This window comes from Zonotrichia albicollis, chromosome 11 (genome assembly GCF_047830755.1).
Source record: "Zonotrichia albicollis isolate bZonAlb1 chromosome 11, bZonAlb1.hap1, whole genome shotgun sequence".
Lineage (NCBI taxonomy): Eukaryota > Metazoa > Chordata > Aves > Passeriformes > Passerellidae > Zonotrichia > Zonotrichia albicollis.
Window position 1 is genome coordinate 8,707,570 of NC_133829.1, and position 19,175 is coordinate 8,726,744.

The following is a 19,175-nucleotide window of genomic DNA, read 5'->3' on the forward strand; positions in this document are numbered from 1 at the left end:
CCTGAGGCCATGAAATTTTTCTCATTATTTTATGCAATGGATTGTACTTCCTTTAAGTGAACACGATTAATTTCCATTTGCCTGTATTTATAATAGTTGTAGGAGTTACCACCCGAATTACATGCTAAGATGAAAAGATAACTTCTCCAAAATTGCCCTTTACTTTAGTGGGTATATTCTCTCATAGCTCAATGTTTCTTTTTTGTTCCTGTCACAATGGGACAGCCTCTCAGAGCTGAGAGAATACACGGTGAGCCTGGCAGACAAAGGGAAGGAGGAAGACAAACAGGAACAGGGCTCACCTCAAGCATCCGGTGTGTTGGGGCAGTCAGTCATTTCTCTGCTTTCCCCTGAGGAGCTGGCAAAGCTTATAGAGGAAGTCAAAGCCCTAGATGAAGAAACCTTAAAGGTAAAGCTCCTTTTTTTTTCTTTTTTCATGCATGATTTTCAGAAAGCTGTAGAATGAATGTGTCTGGTAAACTTTGCAACTTAATATTATGCTTATGCCACTAAGTCTCATTAAAAAATGCACAACAGACTTTCCAATCATTGTGACATATCTTCTGGAAAGTTCTTGACTTCATTCCTTTCTCTGCCTAGGAACTTGATGATATTCATGTTACAGTTTTGCATAAAGAAGAAGATAGTGGGCTTGGATTCAGTCTGGCAGGGGGCATTGATCTGGAAAACAAAGTGGTAACAGTAAGTAGCATCTTAAAAATATTCTAAAAACAGCCCTCTATCTATAAATACATACCTTACTGGTTTTCTGCTACAGTTTTTGGCTTTTAGATAATCAAAGCAGGCAGCTGTATTGATAGGGTTGGAAGGACCATAGTGAGTGAAAACAGGTTCCTTCTGCACAGAGCAGCCTCTCCGGGTGTCTGGTAGCAGTGCCCTGCTTCCTTGGGTGCCTCCTCCCCAGCAGCTCTGAAAGCTGAGGCAGAGCACACAGCCCTCAGCAGGAAATAACCAACAACTTACTCACATGCTTATAGAAGACCATGCAGGATGGTCTGGAAAAATGAGGTGGGTAAAACACATCAGGGGTCTGGAAGTTAGAGATAAGTCTCACACCTCCTTCCTCTCATGAGCAGCAAGGGGGTCAGGAGGTAGAATATGCAAGGTACATAGCAGAGGTAGCACAGTTTTAGCCATCTGGTACAAGGGCCAAACTGCTCCCCTCGCTTCTTGAGGAGGGATGTGCACAGGAAAGCTTCTCAGTGCAAATTTATTCATCCTCCATCCTGAAATGTGATAGAAGCACCTTATTCCTGGCAAATAATAAAAAATGCACATGGTATAAAGTGTTAACTAAGGGGTTTAGTGATGTCCTGTTTTCCTATTCCCTTGTGTGTGTGTGTGTGTGTGTGGTGACTGGGCTCTTCAATAGGTTCACAAAGTATTTCCCAATGGCCTGGCCTGTCAGGAAGGAACCATTCAGAAAGGAGATGAAGTGCTCTCCATTAATGGGAAGTGTCTGAAAGGTGCAACTCACAGTGATGCCTCAGCAATCATGCGACAGGCACGGCAAGCCAGACAAGCTGTTGTTGTCACCAGAAAACCCAAAGATGGAGAAAAAAATCTCAATGTTTCAATCAGCTCTAGTACATCATCAGTAGCAAGTGATGCCTCACAAGAATCTGGTAAGTTTAGAGGCATTATCTTGCAGCCCTCACTTGATAAGTGTTTACTCATCACCTGAAATCCAAGTGTTCATTAAACCAGCAGTGGCTGTATAAATCAGTGAACCCTGATTAAAGACAGCACAGTTAATAAAACATTCCTAAAATAGACATTGAAATATTTGAAATAACTTTCCTGAAAAGGGAAAGAATTAATGGATTTCTAAAATAAAAGAACTCTTAAAAAACCCAAGCATGATTCTCTATGTGGATTTCTGTAGATGTACAAAGATGGCTATTGTAGCACATCATCTAATTGAAGGTATAATGACAACTCAGTGAACAGTGATTCTTTATTCTAATATTGTTACAAGACTTGTTCTTCATGAAAGAGAATTTCAGTTTGAACAAACAATATGCTATTGTTTGATATAGCAGGTGGCTACATCTGAAACACAGCAAGGTCAGAGTTTTGCAGAATATTTCACTTTCAGAATAGTTTTGTTTTGATTTGGTTTTGGTTTTATTTCTAAAGCATTAACTGGAGATCTGTAGCTTTATTTCCACACTGCAAATTAGCAGCCTGGTAGTCAATAACAACTTCCTAACTAATATGAAGTCAAATATTTCCCTTAGATTTTGTTAATTTAACAGATTTTTATAATTCTAGTTATATCTCACATTTCCATTCTCCCATTAATTCAAACATAACTTTCTTTCCCCAGCTTCCCAGAGGGCCTTAAAATGACATAATGAGAAATTAAAAGCTTTAGTTTTCTCTTTCATTTGGCAGTTTATAGGACCTTTGCAAACAATCCAAAAGTTAATTTCTTGTAACAGATGTTTGAGCTTTTTAGACTGTGTGCTGTCCATGTGGTAACCTTCCATTTGTTTCCAGCCACTGGGGATACAATCTGCACTGTAACTCTAGAAAAAACATCTGCTGGTTTAGGATTCAGTCTGGAAGGAGGGAAAGGCTCTATTCAGGGAGATAAACCCATCATCATCAACAGGATATTTAAAGGTAAACACACTTAACATGTTCCCAACTCAGGCAGCCTTGTGGGGTTCATAACTGACTGCTGATTTATAACTGTTGAAATGTTATTTTCTCAAATGCAGCATTATATTGTTCAGTGCCAATAATTTGCCTGCTGGGACCAGGTGGTTTTTAGCAAACCTACTGGTGATCCACTCACTAGTAAGTGAAAGATCCATTAAAGTTTCCTCCACAGAAAGAATTAAAAGGAATTCATTTTCTGTCCCCAGGGACTGCACTGGAGCAGAGCAGCCCTGTTCAGCCTGGTGATGAGCTCCTACAAGTGCACACAACTGCCATGCAAGGACTTACTCGTTTTGAGGCGTGGAATGCAATCAAGGCATTACCTGATGGGCCCATCACTGCCATCATCAAGAGGAAGAATCACAGCTCTGTTACCAGCAAGTCATCCAAAACTTTGTAAGAGGAGGGATTAGACTACTTTGTAAACAAAGGATTTTATTACTTGCAGGCACTTGGCTGCCTCAGCAAGATACTCCGAAAGCACCCACGAGGAGTACACTGGAGCTTACTGCCAGTTACAGAGAAAGCTGTCTGGGATTAACTAAAACCTGCAGGAAACGGGCATGATTCTTATTTCAACCTTCAGAAACAGATGTTACAAAGTGTATAATTATAAAATAATGACTTTGTTAATAATACAGTGGTTGTAATAAAATCCTTCATAGCTATAGTACTCTCCTATTTTAAGCTATTAACTCAATGAGTATTAGAATCAGATCCTGTGCTGAATTTTCAGTGCTACTCTCCAAGTCCTGTTCCCTACCTTACCTTCCCAGCAACAAGAAATGTGTCTGAGCTAACTAAGCTAACTGAACTAACTAAACACTTAGAGAATGGGTAGGGCAGAGAAAGGGGTTGCAGTTCTGTGTGTCAAAACATCCCCTAGAAAATTCCAGCTTTCCTATAAAAAACATAGAACATTCAGGACAGCCAAAACCTGTAAAAGTGACTTTCTACTAGCAGCTGACAGAGCCATCTCAACTGCAGCAGGCAAACACAGGGTGGAAAGGAGTTCTCATGGTATTCCAAGGGGGAGGCAGGAAGATGAGGGCAATGTAGTAGAAGTTTTTCCTAACCTTCCTCTGGCCAGAGGTCTCAAGAGGACTACAGCAGGAGAATAACAAGGCCATTCAGAACAAAATCTTACCTTCTAACAATGCTTTTTTCTTTTAAATGTCTGTGTTAATTTTGCAAGGGAAAATACCAGTGGGAGTAATTGTGAATCCAAGTACTTCTGAACTTAAATGTTTACTCTGGAAAGGCTAAATAACTTGGAGACAAATCTATGCTTCAAACACTGCTTCCTATATGCACTGTATGGAATTCTGCCAGCAGCACAGGTACCTATGGCAAGATGGTCTCATGCACACACCTGGTCTTCTCCATTAAAGAAAGAGAGAGATGCAAGGGCAGGATGGAAGTGGTGACTCCCCAGCTGAGCCAGATGGCTGATCTGGTTATTGTCCTTGGCTGCTCACCTTCCTGGAGATGGGAATTTTCTGTTACCTAATTTTAACAGGAAGAAGTTAAGGAGCTCAGGAGCTGTCTTCCATACACTTAAAACAATGCCTCAAAAACAGCAGTTAAGAGAAAGGGAAGGAGAATAGGGAGGAGGTTATTAATTAAATCCAGGCATTGAACTTGCTGTGGCCTTTTCTCACAAGACAACTGTACATTAATCCTTGAAAGAACATTCTTGACAAGCCATCTGTCCCCACACTTACTCAGCTGAGCTCTCTTTCCCAAAAAATAACTTCTATCTCAAAACAAAAAATTTATTAGTTGGGTAGCAACCAAAATAAGAGAAAAATGTGAGAGAAAATTTTCTTATATTTTTTTGAATTGGTAACTACATAAAAGTCTTTGCCAAAACATTTCCAACTCCAATTTGGTAGGGCAGAAGGCTGAATATGAAGAGCTCTTGATTCCTGGGTAGAAGGTGATGGGCACTCCAAAAAAGGGTTCTTAAGTTATTCCATGAAGTGTCTCACCCCTTTATTGCTCAAAGCAATAAAAAAGAAATTATAAATAGCTAATAAAAAGCCAAATTATTGCAAAAATAATGTGCATTACTTGCAGAATAATGAGTCGTGACCGCAGCTGTGCTTCTTGAACTTTCTGCTAATTAAACTTATGATAATCCTGGCAAGACTTGCCAAGATATTATAAGTCATGCCTAAAAAGTTCAGTACACTTACAAAAATATATATAAGCCTCTGCAGTATCAAGACCCACATCTCTTCTCAATGAATTTGTCATTCTTCCTAAGTATAGAAAGCAGCAATTGGAAAAAAATACCAACCAAGGGCAGAAAACCCTGAGGGTAAGTGTTCTCACCAAAACACCTCTTCCCTAGGTAGTGGACATCATCAGGGAAGGCTTCTTCCCCCTCTTTGCCTTAAATTCAGAGACATGCTGGAGGTCTAAGCAGCTGTTTGGCTTCCCTGATGGCAGAACAGTGTATGAGGAACCATTTCAAAGGATGATACAGGAAAAACAGTAAGATGTAGCACAAAAAATATTTATTTCACCACACTCACACAGGTTTTTACATCTTTGCATACAAAGGAGACTGGACTAAAAACTATCTCCTTGAAAAACTAGTCCATAGGGTGAGGTTTACAGTGGGAAACTTATTGTGCAAGTCCATGTCCTATACCAAAGATAAAAAAATACAGGGGCAGAAAGCAGAGCATATAAACCTTGTTAAATAATAGAGTCACCACAGTAAAATCACAACCTGCATTTAACTTCCTCGCTCAGCAATTATTTTTATTTTTGTAATTATATGTAATCCACAGTAATGTCTGACTTTCCTGCAGCAACCAGCACCATAGATATCTCTTAAAATGGACACACCTTGGCACAAAACTCAGGTGCTGATTTCCCAATGTAATGTTGGGAGGCAAACCAGTCATAGAAAAAAGCAACATCCTTATGGCCTGTCAAGGCAAAGCTAATTAAAAGATTATTTACCCGTTAAACCTCTCCCCACAGGAAACCAAAAAACATTCAAATACAGTTCAAAGTGGTCATTTCATAAGCCTTTTAAAAAATGGCAATTAAAGTGCTTAATCCTCTTATTTTATTGCCTCTATTTAGTTCAGTTTGTGTCATGACACTGTGATACCACTGGTTTTGGTACCAGAGAGGGGAAAGGGAGAGAGTCCATCTGCCAGCCCACACACCTGTGCATTGATTAGCACTGCTGGACCTTGACCCAAAAAAAGCACTTAAGGCATATTTACCATCAATATTGCTGTCTGCTGGAACAAACAAGTGAAATCCTCTACATAATCCCATTTGTTCTGGCTTTCACAATGTGCTGGCTGGACCCACTGAGGCATCTCAGCAGCTCTAGGAGTGCTGGCAGCAGGAGGGATACATCATCTTTTGGGGGAGAAACATTTTTCCACAGGAATCTACAGGGAGTTTCAGAGACCAAACAGAGCTGACCTGCACCTGGATGTGGTGCTAAGTGGATTTTAGCAATGCTTCACCTCACAGACACTGCAAAAAAGCAGGCAAGAACAGATCCAGTATGTGCCTTTCTTCCTGCAGAGTCACCACTGCTGCCTCCAGGATTCTTCCAGCCTCAGATACGGTATTTTTCTAATCATTAAAGTGAAGATTTTCATATTACATAAGAATGCATTGTTCTGCAATGAGTCAGAAAATGCTGGTTTAAAAATATATTGTACTCAGTTCATTGCTTCATGTCATCTTTTTCTCTATCTTAGCAGATAGAAAAGCCCTGAGACCAACTTTGTATTTTTACCCACGAGCTGACAGGCTGTTTCCTACCCTCAGCTGGTGGTGAAACAACAACTCATCTTGTCATGCTTTTAAGGCCTTAACAGCTTTGGTCAGGTTGCTGTAAAATCCAGATATGCTAGATGGAAAAAAGGAATCCACCACTGTCTGGGGAAGATAGCCACCAAGATCCGTCTGGAAGAAAGTGAGGAGCTCAGTCCTGTTTGGCTCCCTGCAAAGACAATGAAAGTCATTTTATAGACAGTGGTTTAAGAGCATCAAGAACTTTTCAGTGACTCTTACTTGTATTACAACAGATACTTCCAAAAGCTTTTCTTTTTTTAAACAAAACAGACAAATTTCAGTGAATTTCAGTAGCTACAAAATTTAAATTTATCCAGGCCCTAATTAGCTACATGACTGTTTATAAATTATGGCAAATCAACCAGATACTTATTTACCAAAAATTAAGACCATACTTGTATGTTTTGCTGAATTTCTAAATTTCAAGACGTCAGGGAGAATTGCACCATGATAACAGTTTCTGCAACTGTAAATACTTCCCTCTAGGAAATGAAGATAAACTAATTCATTGCACAAAAATGAGAACAGGAAGGGCACTCAGTCATAATGATTACTGGGAAGGCAGAAACATACCATTGCCAAGAAGTTACAGGTCACATGTGGCCACATAAACACACAAGACAGTGGATAAGGAGGGCTTTAGAGTTTATACCATTCAAGCAGGATGTTTCTTACCCTGGAACAGGTATGCAGAAACAGCCACAAGGATAATTAAAACCTCTCACAAAATTTGCCTGAGGAGGACACAGCGGGTGTTCCACATTGGTGGCTGAAAGAAAAAGCATTGAAGGAAAATGTCATTCTTCCAGCAGACAGGAAAGAGTCCTTGGCAGGCAAAACTCTAGATGGGAAGCAAAGTCACTGTTCAAAATGTATTTAAAAAGAACTGCAGTACAACCTCTTCAGTGTGGGACTGACAAGGGGTCAGAAAAGACCATTAAAAGGAACCACTCTGGCTTTAGAATGGTGAAATCAAAGAAGTGCTGCAAATAGAAGCAATTGTTACTGAGCTCTGAAGGAGGAAACACTGACATTTGACACAGTTTCATCAAGGCCATGTTGTGAGAGGGTACTGCTTTTCTTGAGAGGTCATTTGGGCTGCTTCCAACAAATCCACATCACACAGATACATCACGTGGCTGCTGAAAAGCTGCACTCCAGCAAGTATATAAATTCCTGACAAGGCTTTTCTGAACAGGATAGGAAAATGGGACACCTGAATAGTGGGGCAATAAAAGCTTAGACTTGTAAAAGTAAACAACAGAAAGAAAGTGAAAAACCAAATAAACATCCTTCTATACAGTAGCAGCCCCTTAAAAATCAGCACTATTTTTTTTTATAAAACCAATAATTTTCACATACAGGAGTGATACATTTATTCAATGGCTTCATTGAACCCTGTGCAGGAAATGTTAAAACAGGATTTAGCCTAAATGGGACTCCTTTCAGACTCTTAAAACAACAAAAAAACACATTCAAAATACCCCAGAATTTAACACTAAATTAAATACTTATTCAAGCTCAAAAGCATGGCAAGGGAAAAAACCATAGGCCAGTCTTATCAATATCTGAGTCTTAAGATGATTTATATACTCTGGAAACAACAATGTAGAGAGATTACTATTATCTCTTCTGATTAAGATCAGGTCAACAACTACTGACCAGCTTGTTACTTAATTTTAATTTGATGTTTATTTCTGTAGCTTTTATAGTTGTCTCCAGTAGCTGTTGGTTATCTCCAAATGTAACATGAAGCTGTTCAGAACACAAGTGCCTCACCAGCAGACAGCATCGTCCCATCTTCGTATTGCTTCATCACTACTACATCCACAAACTCCCTTGGTGAAATAATCCTCATGCAAGCTGAAGGGGTTGTGGTTCTGCATATAGACACAGTCTGGAAATCACAGAACAGAGTTATGTCAGTTATGTTTCCAAAAGTAAAGAAAAATTTCTGTACTTTCTGGCAATCCTTTAGTTATACTTTCTAAACTCCATCAAGGTGTTCTACATCCTTTGTTGATGTAAAATATGTAAAATACCACAGTTAAAAGGCACCAGTATGATCAATCAAGGACAGGAAAAAACCAGAGTGACAAGGTGTTGCTTCCATGTTCAGAGGAAACAGATACCACAAGAGATGCTGAAATGCAATCTGGCACATCTGTGCTCCCAGGACAGTTAAAACCCTTGTCCACCCCAGGACACTGGCAAAGATAATTTCTTTGTGTGGTATACACAAGATACAACTTGATAACCCAGTTTGTTACACTGCACAAACATTATCCCTACCATCTGCCTCCCTGATTGGCTCCCAAAACAGAAGTTTCTACCACATTGGTAGGTCCTGGCAAGTCTGTGAATTTCAAGTGGCAGGCTGCAGCATTCCTGAAGTTGTCTTTAATGAGTACTAAATGCCTACAGGATTTCCTCAAGAAAAATAAGCTTCCTGGAACTTCCACAAACATTTCTGAGACTAGCTGTGTTTGCACCTGGCTGCCCCCAAACACATATGACACCTCAGATTGGGGATCTAAATCCAATGCCTTTTTAATTTTCCCACATGCTTTAAAAAAGGAATTCAGACTGTATAAGCATGGCAGCAGAAGCTGCTGCTCATACACAGCCCTGTTCATCTGTCTGCTCAAATTGCAGCATCTCCATTTTAATGACAGATGCAAAGCACTGGGTGCTGAGGCCAGCTGAAGGCAGGGTGTGATGGGCAGAGCGTCACTGCTGCCATGGTGAAAGACGGGGCCTGAATTGATGCCTGATGACGTGAATGCCTCACTGCTTAGCTAAGTCTGGGTACTCTCTAAACCTATTCTTAGATCACACCGAGCTTGCTAAAAACAATCATTCTTAACTTGATTAGCAGCATTAACAACAATGTAGTGCAGGAATCTCTAATGTTATATATTTAACGTTATACATGCATATATATATATATGTATGTATGCATATATATGTATGTATATGTTATACATTTGCATATTTTTAGCCAAGAATGATTTTCCTTTCCTTCCAGAAAAAGAAACTATTGTCTATACATATATATATATGTATGTTAATGAAACGATAAAGTGCATGCAAAAGGACAAAGCAAAAAAGAAACAAAACCAAAGGAAAAAAGGTTTCTTACTTAACCCAGCATCGTTCAGCTGATCCAGCCAGAAACACACTACAGCTTAAGACTTGATAAGACTCCCTGCACATAACATCGGCTGTCTCATAAGGCCCAAACGCTGCATTAATCTCCCCAGAACAGTTTTTAAGGAACTTACATCACTGATGGCTTCGATGACCTCGAAGTCCTTCACGTTTTGGTCCCACTTGGTCCTGAGCCCGCCGGCCACCGGCTTTATGCACTCCCAGACGCTCTGCGGGCTGGCGGGCAGGACGCCCTCTCCCTTGTACCTGCGGGGAACGAAACGAAACCGAACCGCGCTGCTCTACCCTGCCCGGCCCCGGCAGCACCGCGGGCAGGATTCCGCTCCCCAGGAACGAGCATTACTCACAGATTGCCAGCGAACTCCGCCGAGGGTCTCCAGGACACCGCCACCTCACCCTGCGGGACGGGAAGCGTTCAGTCCCCGGGCCGGCTCCCGCCGCAGCCCCCCGACCCACCGTGCTACGGCAGCCCCTCACCCACCGCGCTGCGGCAGCCCCACCAGACCCCGACCCACCGTGCTGCGGCAGCCCCGCCAGCCGTCGGGATCCCGTCGGTAGAGCCGCAGCTGCTCGGCCGCCGCCTCAGCGCGCCCCGCGCAGTCCATGGCAGGCGGGCGGGGCCGCTGCGGCGCCGCTTTGAGCGCCCGCGCCGCGCCGCCCCTGGGCCGATGGCGGCGCCGCCCCTCACCTGAGGGTGACGCCGGCCCGGGCCGGCCGTGCCTCACGGGACTGCAGGCGCGGGGCTGGGGAGCGGCAGAGCCCGAGCAGCGGGGCAGGCACGGCGGGGATGTGGTAACGTGTGTGGGATCGGAGGCGGAGCGGGGCTGCCTCAGAGATCGGGCCGCCCCGCGCTCGTCACTGGTGTAGTCCCAGTCCCAGTGACGCGGAGAGAAACAAGCGAGAAACCAACCAAGGAATCTTCAGTATCTAAAGGAAGTGGGAAATGGCAGTGGTGAAAAACGGGATACAATTTGGAAGCTACGAGTAATGAAGTGCGTCTCAGTGGCATCGAAAGTTTGCCACTGGGAAGGTTACCAGGCTGGTTGGAGGTTCACCAGAAAATTAACAGAGGATCTAGGATTTAATCTAGAACTCTGACTCACCTTGACAAATAACTCCCCTGCCCATGTGATACACTCTAAAGAAACTCACTATTCTCTCTATATAACATTTTTTCCTGTTTTTTTTGGGCCACAGCATATTCAAACAAGGCATAGCAAGATCTACTCTAAGTAGCAACTCGGATTGCAGGAAACTGATTCCCTGCTGAATTTATTCAGGAAGCATCTTCAGCTCTGGCTGCATCAGATAAAAAGGAGCCTCATCTGATGTATTTCTGTATTGTTTTAATTGAAGTGCCCCAAGTACATTGCTTTTGATTTTCCAGTAGGCAGAGATTTTGGGTTTTGATGGCGTAACAGAGGGAATAAATTGGAATAACCTTCTTTTCTTAGATTTGCGACATATCAGTTGTGATATTAAAGCAAGGTACAATAAAGAGTAAAACACAAGACTTTTTCCAACTTGAGTGGCTGCATACACGATTTTTACAAGAACTACATTGCAGTTACTCTGACAGACTTCCAACAGCAAATAAAGCACAACTGCACATACACCGGCTCAAAACACAACGAGGCAGGGGCACTTTCTCAGACATTTGAGCACACCAGTTCACTAGGCTCAGACCTACTTAGATCAACACTGTTTTTAGATTTCTTTTTGGCGAGTTTTGCCCCAGTTTTTGGATACTTGTCCTTGGTATGAATGACCTGGATGTACTGGTCATTGCTGCTGTTCTGCGGATCACTGCTGGATTCAATGGAAATGGAATCAGACTCTGTTAGAGATTGCTCCAGCTTTTGCTTTGATTTTGGTTTCACACGTGGCTCAGAATAATTCAGGTGTACTTTCTTGTACGCATATGGAGGCCTGTCCAGGTCCAGCTCAAAACCATCATCCCAGGATTTGTAATGCACTCTGGCTAGATCTTTGCTCATTAGAATGTGGCCATCAGCACGATCTCCAATGTAAAACCGTGATGCTGGCCGAAGGTCAGACAGCGAGCGAGGGCGATGGGATCTGTTCATGAATTCTTTCTCAAGTTCTTCTTCATCCTCCTCATCTTCACTGGGATGAGGGGAATACATCTGGTGTGGTGTCCGAACCACGTATCTCCTGACATGGCGTGGATACAACTCAATAATGTCTCCTGCTTCCTCCTTTCTGAAATGCCTTTGGAGTCGGGAGGTAGAACGCAGCGATTTTTTGCGGGACTCGTTTTCATTAACCAGAAAATACCTGGTAGCATACGGTCTGCATCCCAGAAATACAGGAGCCCCTGCCCCAAGGACATCCGAATTTACCTGCCGAATGGCTTTTCTGAAGAGAGGGTCAGAATGGACATCTTCAGTGTGCTTTTTGAAAGTCACTGGTGTGTAGGGCTTTGTTTTGGACAGCTCACTTGCACTCCTATGAACAACACTTGGGTATCTTTAGGAAGGAAGAAAAAGAAAGGAAATATTGATATACACACTCATCAATCAACCAATGGAATTGAAACATATAAAAGAATTCACTGCTCTGGAAGTCAAAGACTAGGTTGAAAAAGTGAAAAAAATTATCATATCTCCCCTGCTGCAAATTTTAATAACAATTTTGAGAAACATATCCTAGAAATTAGGAGATATATTTGTTGTTCTCTAGGAGACGATTCACATTTGTCCTCTCAAGTTATATTCCCTTTCTGTTTTCTTATTGTTCTGAGAATTGTTCTTTATCCACTTGGAAAAAAACCCCAGTAGGTAGTTTAAAGCATCCGTCTATTGATATGCCAGGCTGGTTTTTTTATAACTAAAGCTGCACAGACATTCTGCAGAGAGTTCCTTCACTCTGTATTTGTTTTCTTCGTGGAGATGGTATCCTGCACAAAGTATTTTAGTTATGTGCCTGAGGGCAAGTCTAGTGTTTACCTTTGCTTGAGCTGTGTGTAAACTCCATCAGCTACATCATTTCAAAGGTTTATAATCCCATCTCTGTTAAGGGAGAATTAATGATGTGGTGTCACAATGATATCAATAGTACCTGTGAATGTATCTGCTTTTGAAAAATTCCTCTGCTGTCTTACAGCTCCAGACAGTCTGAATGCACAGCTGTTTTGAAAATAAACAAGTATGGCATGGAGCTGCTGGAATAAATACCATTTCAAAACCAAAGCAGTCTTACCTGTTTGTGATATGATCATTTCTTGGTTTCTGTACACTTGACACAGAGGGAGCTGGTGTTAAAGAGGTCGAAGTTGTGGGAGTTGCATTGGCAGGTCTCACAACATCAGTTGCTGGCACAGCTTGGGGCACAGACTGGGAAATGGTTTGAATTCTGGTGCCTTTGCTCACAGGAGATTCGAAGTTCAAGACACTGCCGTTCTTTCGGGGTGTTGAGGACCGAGCAGAAGACTCCTGGCTGATGATATCGGTTTCTTGCTCTGGTCTTTTGTCATTAGCATCCAGATTTTGGATTCTGGCTAGAAAACAGATATTATTAGAGGAAATTTTCATGTCTCTACATTTAAAAACTGTTGTGCAAATTCAGTGGCTTGAATTCCCCCTTCAGTCAGGGATCCAAGGCCAATAGAACCTCCTGTGTTCAGAAAAGAGAAACTGGTGTCATACCGGGAGACTTGGTGATCAAGGGGTAGCTCTTCATACATAGCAAATAGAGTATTTGGGACACAGAAAAACACTGAATGTTGCACTGTAGGATTGCAAAACGGGCAACAAGCCAATTTTTCATCTGCCTACCAGACTCTGAATTGCATGCAAAGTCTGAGATGATTTGAATTATCAAAGATGCGTCCCAGGTTTTTCCCTGTTGGTGATAAAACCAGGAAAATACCCAGTCCAAAAATTCCAGGTGAATTCAGGTTTAAACTATGCACAATGCCTTTCAGTGTTGCCAAGATTGGGTCAAACTGAGCTCAGAAACCATCTAAAAGGAGGATTCTACAGGAAATACAGTTTTTAAAATGTAATTGTACTTCCCTATATGTATGAGAAATCAAAATGAGTTTACATCCAAAATACTTTATTAATAGTGACATTTCTAAAGGTCACCAACTTACCTACTGCCAACTGAACCACCTTTTTCTTATCTTCAGTTCTTTCCTAAAATACATTCAGAAGAATGAGAATTTGTAAATTATTATGGATTAGAGAATAAATCCCCAGCTCTGTAAGGATTAAAAATACAGGATTTGTTTTATTTTGTGAAAGACTAGAAGTGACTTTAGAGATTTAATTAGGCTCATACTTTACTGAAGACCCCTCAAATTACATGTGAAAGTGCTTTTCACCATACTTACTGTTTGTATCTTCATTCTCAGTTGATTGTTGGTGAATTTTAATGATCTTGCAATACTTTGTAGGTAGTAGATTAGCATGCTAGAAGAGAAAGGGGTAATTATGAGTCATTTCAGACATTCTTGACAGTTTCTTTTTAAGGGTTTTTAGGTCAAAATGATTTACAAATTCAGCTGCTGCTCTGTAACATTTTCTTATATTGTAATAATGGATTACAGCCTTCTTTCAAGCAAATATGGATGAAAGAAATGACACTGAAAACAGCTCTAACAGCAGTTCTAATTTCACCTGTAGTTTTTGCAGGTACTTTCATTGTGTATGTAACCTGGGATGCATTTCCAACTGGTTTTGTTTTGGTTTTTTTACTTCTAGACAAATAATTTTGACAGATATTGTTTTGTTTTTTTCCAGTCCAAGGTTACAGAACAGGGACACCATAGTTACAGCTGAGCTTGCACAACCATACCAATGCAATTTTGTTGGCTGGCTGAAAAAACACCTTGTTTGCCCTGGCACAGATGAGAAGAGATCCTGGCAGATTATGGCCTGACAAAATGGATTGCGCTGGCTTTCAGACAAAGTCTTATAGGCTACATCTCATACCAGAAACAATTACATATGTGCTTAGCTGTCAGTTTGAAGCAGTCAAAAGTAATACTTAAATTTGTAAATATTACATGACTGGGACCTTAGAGGGAAAAGTTACAAATAAGAAGTGTTGCTTTGGTCTTTCTGTTTTGAAAAGGTGCCAGTGGGACAAGCTCTGCCTTTGCAGTTTGCACAAGAAGAAAATGGTACAAAGATACAAGCAAAACAAAATAGAACTTTTCAGAGAAGCAAAGTGAATTTCAAACAGCTCAAAATCAATATTATTTCCCAACTGTGAAGAATTATTTATAACCCAAATAAGAAAAGACTTCCACTGGAGAGTCTGCAGCAAGTTATATTAAATTAACACTTAAGAGCAGACCTTCATAATTGATTTATTTTGTCATAAATCTGGATGACTGAGTAGCTTCTTTAAATGACAGACTGAGTCCTGCTCAGTGTCAGAAACTGAACTGATGACCATGAAGAAATGGAAAATTTATTTCTGAGGAGTTCTTAAGAGGGAAGAGGTTCTTAAACTTCCTGGAACCATCAGCACTGCAAGCCTTGACACAATGCAGTGCTTTAACGAAGTATCCCAGAAGGAGAAATTCCTTTTGAAAGTCTTTTTAACATAAATCCATTCCTGTCCGGTCCATATACCGCACATTCAGCGAGGTGTTGGAATTGTTTCAGTTGTGCTTACTGAAACTACAACAGTGCAATGTTTGTTCCTCAGTATCTACATTTAACTCACCAGAGATAAGGCCAGTATTAATACAATCATTTAACCTGCCTACAAAAACCAAAGTACTTACAATAACAGCAGTAGTGCAGGCAGGACAACCACAGGGCTGCTGATGTAAGTAATCACTGTGTTGAACCATGTGGGAAAATCATTTTGAATTGTTTCAGAAACAATATCATATATTTTTTCTTGGCCACTATAAGAGATGTGGGAGGAAAAAAAATTAAGTTGTAAGGAATCCTGAGGATATTTTTAAAGCAATGTTGCACTAAATAATAAACAAACATGGAGGGTGCTTGAATGCAGACACAAGACAGTGATGTTTGGGAGATTTCTCAGTAGCACATTACATTGTATAAATATAAACTAATTAAATTATGTATATAAAGCAAATCAACTCAGAACTTTGACCTATTCACCTTATTAAACCATAAACAATAAAATATTGGTTGCAGAAAAGCATTGTCCTCTCAACTTGTTTTGAATTTACATCTGTAATTTGTGTATTATGAAACATAATAAGTTTATTGTAAGAAGGGGAAATAAAATCTTTGCAATTTTCATTGTTCATCATACCTTACCTGAAGGGGCCACAGCTTAAGGATGGCTTATATCGGGCAATAGCAAAAATTGTTGGTAACATGCACAAGAACAGCATAAACAGCAACATGGCCAAGTAGAAATTATTGGATCTGCAAGAAGGTGTAACAAGTTTCAGATTCTACTCGTCAGAGAGAAAACCAGAGACAACATAAAAGGTGCAAGTCTGAATCTACCTATCCAGTTCAAGATCATTATCTCTGAAAGATTAAAATCTTCTGCTATAATTAGAAACTCTGAACAGAGATGGTTTCAACAGACTCCTAATGATCAAAATTCTATTTGCACTGTTTTCCAGATACCACTGCTGCAGCCAGAGAACTGGTTACTGCACCCTTTGACAAAAGCTGCCCTTACTGCCTAATTGTGTTGAGGGAGAAAAAATACAGCAGCAGCAGAAGTCAATTAATCTTAAAAAAAGTTAGAAATGACTGATTATTAAGAATTAAAGATGCTCAAAATTATTTGCATTTTGAATAAACCATTAAGATATTCATCATGATAGAAGAAAAATTAGGAAGTCTGTTGTGCAATGTGCAATGGACAAAAGCAGATATTGCATAGCTTTTAAAGAGAGAAACATCAAGAAATAAGACTTGCAACAGCTAACACATATGGGTTATTATGCTCTGTCAGATTTTTATGGAAATAAAGCATTTATGTTAGGCCATAATAGCTACCTAGGAGCGTTCCCTGACATATTTTTTAATTCTTGCACATCTTCAACTACCTTGCTTCACAAACCCTCCATTTTCTCAGTAACTATGTCTTTTTTCCTCAGACCTTTGCTATCAGAGTTAGTGTGAAATTTGATTGTCAGCTTTTAGAGCTAAAACTTGCTGTAATTTTCTTCATATTGATGGAAGATATTTCTGCTGCATTTTATTTTTTTCCTTCTATTTCATTCTCATTTTGACTCACCGAGATGCTCTGAAAACCTGCTGATGGGGTACATTGCATGTCAGCACAGCCCAGCTCCTCAGGTACATGAGTCCAATCAACTTGAGCACATTGAATGCTGGTAAGCAAGGTGAAAAGAAAGCTCCCATCCTGGAAAAATCATATCATATCATATATCATATCGTATTGCCAGAGGCCATTTTGATAGCAATAAAATAAACTAAAAAAAAACCCCAAACCTCACACCAGGTAAACAGATTAATAGCTCACTATTAACCTATGATCTCTTAATATAAAAGACTACCCTGTCAATATCCTAATTAAATAGGTTTTATTTAAATAATCAAATTGATTTAACAATCAGCCAACAAAGGACAAGAAAAAACACATAAGGACTTCATACCAGATCATTCCTTGGTTGTAGACCAAATGCAATACGTTCTCTGCAATTTTGAATTCTCCATATTCTGGCTACAAGAAACACAGTGTAAGATGAATACCTTTATCTTAATCTCATTTTCAGGCCATTTATTAGGTTCATTTGACTGAATCAGTTTGCAGACAGTTCATGGCCTGAAACATCCAGATCAAAAAACAACTGCTGGCAGGCAGTGGGAACACAGCAAAACCTTCTCTGCACTGGGGATTAAACGAATTTATTCCTCTTTAGTTTACTTTGCATCTTTAAGGACAAACAGTCCACGGCCTTTCACGCCAACAGCTTCTTGCAAACCAAGTATTACCCACTGTAATTTTCTTAGAGGGCTGTGTGGTGTTGGTTACTGTTTTTTGGACCACTATCTACATTAAGTAAAGATGTTAGAGCTGCAGAAAAGAGGATGTGGGCAACAACTACGTGCCCTCTGTGTCACCTCAGACTGTGGGAACTGTGCTATGATATTTTGTGAAAACCAAACATTTTTGCTTCAGAGCCATGTGAGTAGGCTTGAGAAAAACATTCATCTCAACCTTTATCCTATACCCTCCAATTTAAACTCAGTGTGAGCTGTGCCTTTGTAGATGTGTGCTACCGAGAAATTATTCATCTGTGGAAAGACTTTAAGGACATTTAGTACTTAGGGAAGGAGCCTACCAGTCTTCCACATCTTAGCATGATAAAATAAGGACTGTACTTACAAACTTGCTTTCTAGATCCCAGCACCAGCAATCACTCAGATATCGGACACACAGCCCACGGAAAAAATCAATTAGCAGGATGCTTGCCACTGTGAAAATCATGTCGATAATTGAAAGCTTGAGCATCTCCTGAAATGCACATTGTTCACACATACTGAGTCATTCTGAAAGCAAATGGACTGCATATGGCTCTTTTGCATTTGTAATTCTATTTTTGGCTCAAGCTCAATATTCTGATAAAATATGAATTGAATATATGAATAATTTCCTTTTAAAATTTTCCTGTTTGACTTTTCCCTTACTTGTCTTTTTTCTCTTAGAGAGAATAAATATAATCAAGCTTCTAGGGTGCCTTTTATTGTTTGCAGGTGTAAAATTCTGGTCGTGATGGTCAAACTTTCTTTTTAATGACTTTCTTTTTAATGTTCTAAAAATTGCATCTAGCTAAACTGAAATGGTTTGTTTTTCGTATTGCACCCATTCTTTTATTAAGCTATCTCTTGTAATACGTATTTACAAAGTGCTTCACCATGAGAAATCTTATTATTCAGACAAACAACGCAATGGGGTAGGATCATCAAACCATAAAAAATAGTTTTTTCATGCTTAAAAAAGAATGTGGTTATCCTATATTTAATTGAGCTTTAAAAATATACAATTAAAATAGGAAAAAATCAGTTCTATAAATCTCTAAGCCATTCTGGGGAAAAAAGCAAACATTCAAACCCCTATTTTCTATGAAATTGTGCAGAAAGGATATACAAGAACAGAAATCAGGCTAATAAACCTCAGAGGGGTCTTTTCCTCCACATGTTCAAACAAGACCTTTAATATTCCTCATTCTGGAACAAGAAGCTCAGAAAATCAGAAGCACACTAACATGGTTCTTAATCCAATGGCCTGGACATGACTGTGACACTGTCAGAGACAACAGTGACATCTTGTGCATTTTTGTGGTTAAAATTTCTCTCTGAATGTATTAATGCCCCTGGAAGTCACAAGCTTCACATGTAGAGAAGCAAGAGGTGTCATATTAAATCTGCAGATTTTCTGCACCCCAAATGTGGGAACATGGCGCTGCCATCCAACTGTCCCCATTCCTACAAACTGATGGGATTTTGAAAGCATTTGTTGTTGTTCTCTCTCCCTCT

At 40.2% G+C, this 19,175-nt stretch overlaps 3 protein-coding genes across 9 annotated transcripts in view; 1 reads left to right on the forward strand and 2 right to left on the reverse strand.

The window, feature by feature from the left end:
- The window catches only part of IL16 (interleukin 16), a 30,098-nt gene extending 27,010 nt beyond the window's left edge, over positions 1–3,088 (forward strand). Inside the window, exons 17-21 of the mRNA XM_014264675.3 lie at positions 226–409; positions 601–702; positions 1,394–1,646; positions 2,524–2,649; positions 2,895–3,088. Coding sequence (XP_014120150.2) covers positions 226–409; positions 601–702; positions 1,394–1,646; positions 2,524–2,649; positions 2,895–3,088 — 859 coding nt within the window. The remainder of the gene's footprint in view (positions 1–225; positions 410–600; positions 703–1,393; positions 1,647–2,523; positions 2,650–2,894) is intronic.
- A 2,105-nt stretch (positions 3,089–5,193) lies between these two features.
- STARD5 (StAR related lipid transfer domain containing 5) lies at positions 5,194–10,368 on the reverse strand. Its single transcript, XM_005483409.4, has 6 exons — positions 10,212–10,368; positions 10,044–10,093; positions 9,810–9,942; positions 8,305–8,422; positions 7,201–7,294; positions 5,194–6,673 (listed from the first exon to the last, which is right to left on the reverse strand). Exons 1-6 carry the CDS (start codon positions 10,299–10,301, stop codon positions 6,526–6,528), a joined length of 633 nt encoding a protein of 210 aa, XP_005483466.2. The 5' UTR covers positions 10,302–10,368; the 3' UTR covers positions 5,194–6,525.
- TMC3 (transmembrane channel like 3) overlaps positions 9,854–19,175 on the reverse strand; it is a 109,729-nt gene continuing 100,407 nt past the window's right edge. For all 7 annotated transcript variants that reach the window (XM_074549260.1, XM_074549262.1, XM_074549264.1 and 4 more), the window contains 11 exons: positions 18,025–18,153; positions 17,291–17,358; positions 16,909–17,037; positions 15,969–16,079; positions 15,458–15,583; positions 14,054–14,132; positions 13,814–13,856; positions 12,919–13,216; positions 10,385–12,186; positions 10,044–10,093; positions 9,854–9,942 (listed from right to left, as the gene is read on the reverse strand). In XM_074549260.1, coding sequence (XP_074405361.1) covers positions 11,346–12,186; positions 12,919–13,216; positions 13,814–13,856; positions 14,054–14,132; positions 15,458–15,583; positions 15,969–16,079; positions 16,909–17,037; positions 17,291–17,358; positions 18,025–18,153 — 1,824 coding nt within the window. In that variant the 3' untranslated portion in view covers positions 9,854–9,942; positions 10,044–10,093; positions 10,385–11,345. The remainder of the gene's footprint in view (positions 9,943–10,043; positions 10,094–10,384; positions 12,187–12,918; positions 13,217–13,813; positions 13,857–14,053; positions 14,133–15,457; positions 15,584–15,968; positions 16,080–16,908; positions 17,038–17,290; positions 17,359–18,024; positions 18,154–19,175) is intronic.

What these genes read in the sequence shown, in the direction of transcription:
- STARD5 (XM_005483409.4), bottom strand. Translation starts at nt 10,301, where the DNA reads ATGGACTGCGCGGGGCGCGCTGAGGCGGCGGCCGAGCAGCTGCGGCTC. An exon ending in GGCGGGGCTGCCGCAGCACG is followed by an intron (nt 10,094 to 10,211) that starts GTGGGTCGGGGT and finishes CCCGTCCCGCAG; the next exon opens with GGTGAGGTGGCGGTGTCCTG. An exon ending in TCATCGAAGCCATCAGTGAT is followed by an intron (nt 8,423 to 9,809) that starts GTAAGTTCCTTA and finishes TGTGATTTCCAG; the next exon opens with ACTGTGTCTATATGCAGAAC.